The following is a 7053-nucleotide window of genomic DNA, read 5'->3' as shown; positions in this document are numbered from 1 at the left end:
ACATGCACCCACACACCACACACTCATCCACATGTGCCCACACACCACACACACATCTACATGCACCCACACACCATCCACACTCATCCACATGCACCCACAAACCACACACACCCACACATCATCTACATGCACCCACACACCATCCACATGCACACAAACTCCTGCTACAGAGCTGAGGCCTCCGAAAGGCCACAGGCGTGGGTATTTAAGTGACATGCCACAGAATCTCAAAAGAGCCTAGCTCCCCACCCTGAATTCTTGACTAAACAGACTTCAAAACAAAGCACTCAGGAGGGACTGGGGCCAACCCACAGAAACAAGCTGGATAGTAAGAACTGAGGCAAAGGGCAGCTTCTGGAAGATGTCTCGGGCTCCCATTATTATGCCTGCTCCCAATTCCTTTAAACGGTTCTAATGGGGGTCTCAGGTCAGTGGGACCACTGAGTCACTGGAGAAAAGCTTTTATCAACCAGTGAGTGAAGTCCCAGCCCTGGGATGGCAGGATGCCAGGTGGAAAGCCCTCCCACCTTTCCAGACCCCAGACTGCACAAACCTATTTTATTGCTAAAAATTTTCTTAAAACAATTTAAGGTCTACTTCTGGAAGAACAGTTTCACTTATGAAACTGATTCATTTCTGGCTTTCAGTCTTAAAGCTCCATACACAAGAAATGCTTGAAGCCCTCCGCATGGCCCTGTCTGTGACAACTGCCCTGCTGGGGCCATCGAGGGACGCAGCTACTCACCCCTTCGGACTTCTTGTCAGGGAAGACGCATGTCGACCCCCCGGCTGTGAAGTTGCAGTAAACTTTGAAGGAATCCCTGGAGCATCCTTGGTTAGGATCGACCCAGTATTCACCTGGATTTCAGAGACGGGCAGGGAGGCAGGCAGATTCAGGAAGACTGCTCCCTGGATGGTTCCGGAAGCTGCTATGACATTTCAGTCCAGCAGTTAAAATGCACGCCCCAGGAATGCTGCCAACACGGGCCTTTCTGGGGCTTACTTTACTGCATTTTGCTTTTCCTGCTGGGCCCATAAAGAGATGTGGACAAACTCATTCACCAAGAACACAGCTGGGGCATGAAGCAACTGGGTACGTGTTCTGGTGGCCAGGAGGGTTGGGGTCCGGACCACTCTCTGGGTGGACAGAAATGCAGAGAGGGTTCTGGAAGGAACTCTGGAAATTCATGCATGCAGGATCAGAGTCTACTGGAACTATGAACATCCCTCGAATCTTGTAGGGGAAACATTCAGACTTCCCAGGGGGAAGACAAGCTAATGTGAATTTATCCTTCAATTGGTGCCTGATGCTATGACGGTGAGGAGGAGGATGTGTTTTTACAGTATTGCGGAGTTTGAAGGCCGTTTGCCCAAGCACAGCGTCTGATGCCGGTCCTAACACTGACCCTTACTTCCACCGGCACTGTGCCAGCCTCTCAGGCACTGCCTCATGCAACTCTGTCCTCTTCCCGGGAGATGTTTCTGTTCCCATTTGACAGGTCAGGAACACGAGGTTCAAGCAGGTCACCCCGCCAGAAAATGCCTAAGACCAGGTGAGAACCTGGAGGGTCTGACCTTAAAGCCTTGGCCTCTGTGCCCGGCCTCACCCTGAGATGCCTCCATAAAGTTCAAGAGGGGAGGCTCTCGCGCACCCCTGCCCCACAGATGGGGAGGCTGCGGCTGCCCATCCTGTCCCTTCCGCTGTGCCTGGCTGAACTGTCCTTGCCACACTCCATGTGTCCTGCAGGTCCATGCCCGCTTTGGGGGGCCACCCCTGCCCCGCCCCAGGCCCTCACCATCTGGGAAGTCAGGGTGGCAGAGCTGCAGGTCCTTGCAGGTGCGGGCGGGGTTCTGCTGCGTGCCCAGGGGCCGCTTCATCTGCTCAATCTCTAGCTTCAGGGAGTTGAGAGAGCCGAAGATCTCTTCCATGCCGTCCGCGTAGTCCACGTAGTTCTCGCCATTCCCATCGTCCAGCAGCTGGCTGGCGTCGATGTTCCGCCGCGTCCTGGACGCCTGGATCGGCAGGGGCTGGATGACCTCTCCCGGGGGGCCCTGGGGGACAGAACAGGAGCAGTGGTGGGTGATGGAGGATGGGAAGGGTCCCAGGATATGAGCAGAGCAGGGACAGCTGGGGCCACATCTCCGGCGGTTCCCTGGGGCCTGGCAACCTGGGCTACGTGGACATCTGTCCGCCTTAGAACTGTTTCCTTCCCTTCCTCCAGTCTCTGGAACATTCCACACCCATCCCCGCTGCCAGGTGCTTGCCAGCACAGAGCACCTCTCCTTTCTCTCTAGAGCTGAAACTTAACAGTTTGCAGCCTTGGGCTTGCATCTACCATCCTGCCCTCAGCCACACGAAAGGCCAAGCCTTGAGGTAAGGGACCAGGTCTCCCCAGTCTTGCCTCTGCAGCCCTAGCTGGGGCTGAACACAGTGGGGCCACATGAATGCCTCCTGATGCAAAGAGCCATTCACTTCCAGGAGGCCCCAGCTAAGATGACGATGGGAGTTGGAGAGATTCCGCAACCAAAGGGGGGGTCCGATAGTGCACTCGCCATGCCCTGGTTCAAACTGGGCTTCACCTTTCCCCTCCAGGGCCTTGTCTAGTGCTCCCCCATCCCAACACACACATATGCATACACACACATTATAAATACACACACACATGCACACACACGCACACACACACATACACATGCACATATATCCCAGACATGCATGTACACATATACATATGCACACACACACGGCCATGCATGCACGTATACAATATACACACACACTACACATATACACATGCACATACACTACACATCCACACATATATGCATGCATACCCATACACACATCATGCACACACACATGCACAGACCATGTACACACACATTACACATGCATGCACATATACAGGATGCATGTACACATACAGACATGCACACACACGTGCCCATTCACATACATGCATATACTACACGTTCACACATTCACATACCATGCACGCACATGTATGCACACACAGCACACACACACACGTGTATCCTCTCTCTCGGCCAGCTGTTCTTCCCAGGGCCAGTTGGCCTGTAAGCTTCCTATGGATAGACCTGTGTGGCTCGTTTCCCTGGCTGCATGCCAGGGACAAGGCCCCGGCATGCCACACGGGCTTCATGAGTCTCAAGAGGGGTTACACACACAGTTGCTTTCTCGATTCCCTCGGAGCTAGCCAGAGCCCCCACCCCACTTTCTGGGCTTCAAGGGCTACTTACCGGGGGTCCTGGGGGTCCTGGGTGGCCTGCCTCACCCTTCGGGCCAGTTGGACCCTGGGGAGAAAGAATCAGCCCTTGGTCACAGAGGCGTGAGGGGACTTTGAATCCACCTGCAGCTCTAGAATGGTCCCTGGAGACCTATGTGGGGGAGGTGGCCCCACAGCCACAGGAGAGAAGAGAATGGCAGAGACCCCCGTACCCTCCTGGATCCCTGAGATGAGAACAGAGAGGGATAGAGCCCTTCCTGGGGCAGGGGTTCAGCAGCCCACATGCCTCAGTCCGCCATGGGTTAGTTGAGAAAGATGGGAGGATGGTGAGCAGCAGGGCCTGAGCTAGGATGGATGTCTGGGTGGTTTGTTCCTGTGCCGGGGACCCTTCACCCTCCCCTACCTTCCAGGCATTGGCCTGGCTGGGGCAGCATGTTACTTACCGAGGAGCCCTTAGCACCTTTTGGACCAGGCGGACCCTGCAGAGAGAGGAGGGCAGAACGTCGGCAAGCCGGGTCCAGCTCCAGCCCCACCGTGCTCCATGTCCTGCCCAGCCTAGTCTCACCCCTCGCCCCTCTCCCACCCGCATCCCCCTCAGGAGTCTACGCCTGTATTTGCCCAGCTAGAGTGGGAGGAGGGTCGGGGCCTGGCTGGTGCTCACCCCTCGTGGAGACACAGGGTGGTCCTACCTGCCCCCGGCCGGCCTACCACCCACCCTGGCTAGGAAACCCCAGCTCAGACAGCCGCAGGGGTCAGTGGAAAAGAGCATGTCCTGGCTCAGAAGGGGCTGATGGAATGCACCCCCAGCCCTCTCTGATAGCACACAGCAGGGGCCAGCCCTCAGCGTGCCAGGGGCCCCCGGGGGCCATGTGCACCTGCAGCCCAGTGGCTGTGGGGATGCCCTGGGAATGCTGGGTCTCCCGGCAATGTGAGACCCAGGCAGTGGTGCCAGAGGAGGGGAGCTAACTGCTCTTGTCTGGGCCAGGCTGGCCAGGCTCCTGGGAATTGGGAGGGCTGGAGAGCCAACTACTACCTTCCACACCCTCCCCAGAAGCCTATAGACAAGTAGCCTCGTTCCCTGAAATGGCCACCGTTTCCCGTCCCTGTCTTCCCCACCCAAAACCAGGGCCGGGCAGCGCCACTTCCTTTCTTCTGTCTCCTGGAACCCCAATGTTGAGTTAATGGGCAAATCTACCTTGGAGGCCCCAATTCCAGCTTCTCGTGTGACTTTTCCACAATTCTCCAGCTCCACACTGAGGCCCCAAAGCTTATCCCCACCCTCCCTGCCCTCCCGGGAATGACCACGCCCCTCCCAGATACACACCGGCAGGCCAGGGGGCCCAGGAGGCCCAATCGGGCCAGAAGGACCAGTGATACCCTGAAAAGGAGCAGAAAATGCAAGTTATCACCTTCAGACAAGGAGGAGCCGCAGGGCTGGGACCCTGCTACCCAGCCACACCCCTCGGCTCCCCCTGTCCCTTCCCCACGATGTGCCCTTTGGCCCCTCAGCAGCCTCCTGTGGCTGCTTTCCGATCCTGGGCTGTGCGTGTCGGGGGAGCCATCAACCTGAGCATCCACCCCAAGGCTGCCAGCCCTCGGCACTGCTCCCCCGGCCGGGCTGCCAGGAACTCGCTCTCATCCCCCAGGCCACCGAGGACTTCGGGCTGAGCACCTCTTTTCACGTTCAATTGGAAATACAGAAACCACTGCCCTGGCATTGCGGCCCTGGCCTGGGCCCCTCTTGCTGTTTCCTGTTCATGGTGTTGGTCTCCCCTCTAGAACTAAGCCCAGAGGGGTTGGGCAGGGAGTCCCGTCCATGCTGACTGCCCTGTCCAGCCTGTAAATGTGCTTTCTGCATCCTTGGAGCGTGGAACCTCCGCTTAGACCCCTTCTCCCCACTGGCTCCCTCCCGGGCTGAGATGCCAGCACAGAACAACTTCGACTAGCTTTGCCACAGACACCCAGGCAGCTGGAGCCACCTGCAGCCCCTCCCCTCACAGCCCTGGATTCCACTCAGAGCTCTCTCTGGGCAGAAGCTGGGGGCGAGCCTAGCGGAGGGCTGATGGCCGTATTTCACTGGGGAGGGAGTGCTTCCCTCCCTTCACCTTGTCCCTGCAAGGACTTGGGCTGTAGCTCATTGTAAGGACCCCAAAACTCCCCAAGCCTGCACACCGACCCGACACCCTCATCGGCAACGCCGCCAAGACCACGGTTTGAGGTGAGAGCAGGTGAGCAAACAGGGTGGACACAGGGGTGCTTTCCCGCTGGCTGTGGGGACCCTGGATGCCTCTCTAATTCTCGTGGTCACTGGGCCACCACACCCTGGGCGGCACTCCTCCGAGGACCCTGCTGTGGCCTGGGGACTCCAGCCGAGGAAAACAGTCAATGGCATGGAGGACAGTGGCCAGCGAGGTAGGGTTTGCAATGAGCTCCACCCTTCAGCCATGTCCTGTAACATTCCTGGGGCCCATAGTGAGGGTGCCACCTTACTCCTAGCCTCCAGGGGCTCTGCCTGCTCCTGCCCTGTCCCCTGCATCCTATGAGGCGTGGGTGTGGGTGGGCACAGCATACTGTGCGTGTGTGTGTCCGTCACACGTTGCTCAGGAAGGAAAGATTCCCACACAGGAATAAGGACTCATGGGGGAAGGACAGAGGCACTACAGGTCACCTCATCCCCTCTCCTGCCTCCATGGCACACGTCACCCTTCCCAAGCCACTTCCAAGTCACTCAGAGTTGTGGGACAGAGTGAAGCTCTCTGCATGGGGTTTCCTGGCTATGGTTTGCAGAGGCTGCAAACTCCAATGAGCTACAGTTTGGGGGCAGCTGGGGACAAGGTGGAAGCAGGAGCCAGAACAGCCACTCTGCCTGCAGCACTGGCAAACACAGCTGGTTGTGGTTGTCACCAGTAACCTCCTGGGCAAGCAGGGGGTGACAGGCTCTCCCACAGGGCTGGGAACCAGGTAAAATGACGTGATTTCCAAGTCCCTCCAGCTCTGGGGGCCCCCATGGTCATGAGGAGGAAGCCCCACCTGCCAGTCAGGGCATGGGGCTGGGAGACAGCTCTGCCCAGCTCCCTGTGCACCTGGGCAAGCCCAGCCCCTCAGTGTTCCCATCTGCCAAGCAGGATGACCGGACTCAACCGACGTGTGGACGTCCTTCCAGGCTCTGATGGCCTCCGGTCCCCTGGGTGCCTGCCCCAGGGATCTAAAATGCCTCTCGACAGCCCACATGCAGGAAGTGCCATCTCACGCACCTGTTCTCCCTTAGGACCGGAGGAGCCCTGGGGGCCGGGGAGACCACGGTCACCCTTCTCACCCTGTTCACCCGGAGGACCGATGAGCCCGATCAGGCCTGGATGACCCTGTGGGAAAATGAAGACAGGAAGGGGCATTTGAGGGAGCCACGCCTCATGCTCGGCCACGGTGGGCCAGTTAGCACGCAGCACAGCCACGGCACAGGGACCTTTATGTCATGGTCAGCCTCCCCTGGAAGGGGAACAAGCTCAACAGAGAGGCCAGGTGACGAAACGGCAGGTCCGAGGCGGCCCTTCGCTGGCCACAGTCATGTCTAAAAACAGACAGGGAGCCACAGACACTGAGACAGACCAAAGTGATAAAGGGGTTTTCCTGAGTGGTAATGTTTATCTCTGCCTTTCTCTTCGTATATGCTCTCCAATTTCCTTATGGCAAATCCGAACGCCTGCTCCTACAGGGAACTAAAACAAAGTTTGTGGACTGACACGGAAAGAAAGATACAGAGTATTACAGATATTACAATCATGGGTTGTTTTTTTAAAAAAGA

At 57.5% G+C, this 7053-nt stretch overlaps 1 protein-coding gene across 1 annotated transcript; it reads right to left on the bottom strand.

The window, feature by feature from the left end:
• Positions 1-748: 748 nt before the first annotated feature.
• Positions 749-6654, bottom strand: LOC116464587 (collagen alpha-1(V) chain-like; the record flags this gene model as incomplete). Its single annotated transcript, XM_032147851.2, has 6 exons — positions 6506-6654; positions 4576-4629; positions 3695-3730; positions 3265-3318; positions 1800-2055; positions 749-861 (listed from the first exon to the last, which is right to left on the bottom strand). Coding segments are annotated over exons 1-6 (651 nt in total), but the record flags the coding sequence as incomplete, so codon positions are not given.
• Positions 6655-7053: the final 399 nt, after the last annotated feature.

The sequence above is a fragment of the Hylobates moloch genome, unplaced genomic scaffold (assembly GCF_009828535.3).
Source record: "Hylobates moloch isolate HMO894 unplaced genomic scaffold, HMol_V3 SCAFFOLD_3159, whole genome shotgun sequence".
In the NCBI taxonomy this organism is placed as follows: domain Eukaryota; kingdom Metazoa; phylum Chordata; class Mammalia; order Primates; family Hylobatidae; genus Hylobates; species Hylobates moloch.
Note: the sequence above shows the minus strand (reverse complement) of the source record. Positions and strands in the feature narration are given on the sequence as shown.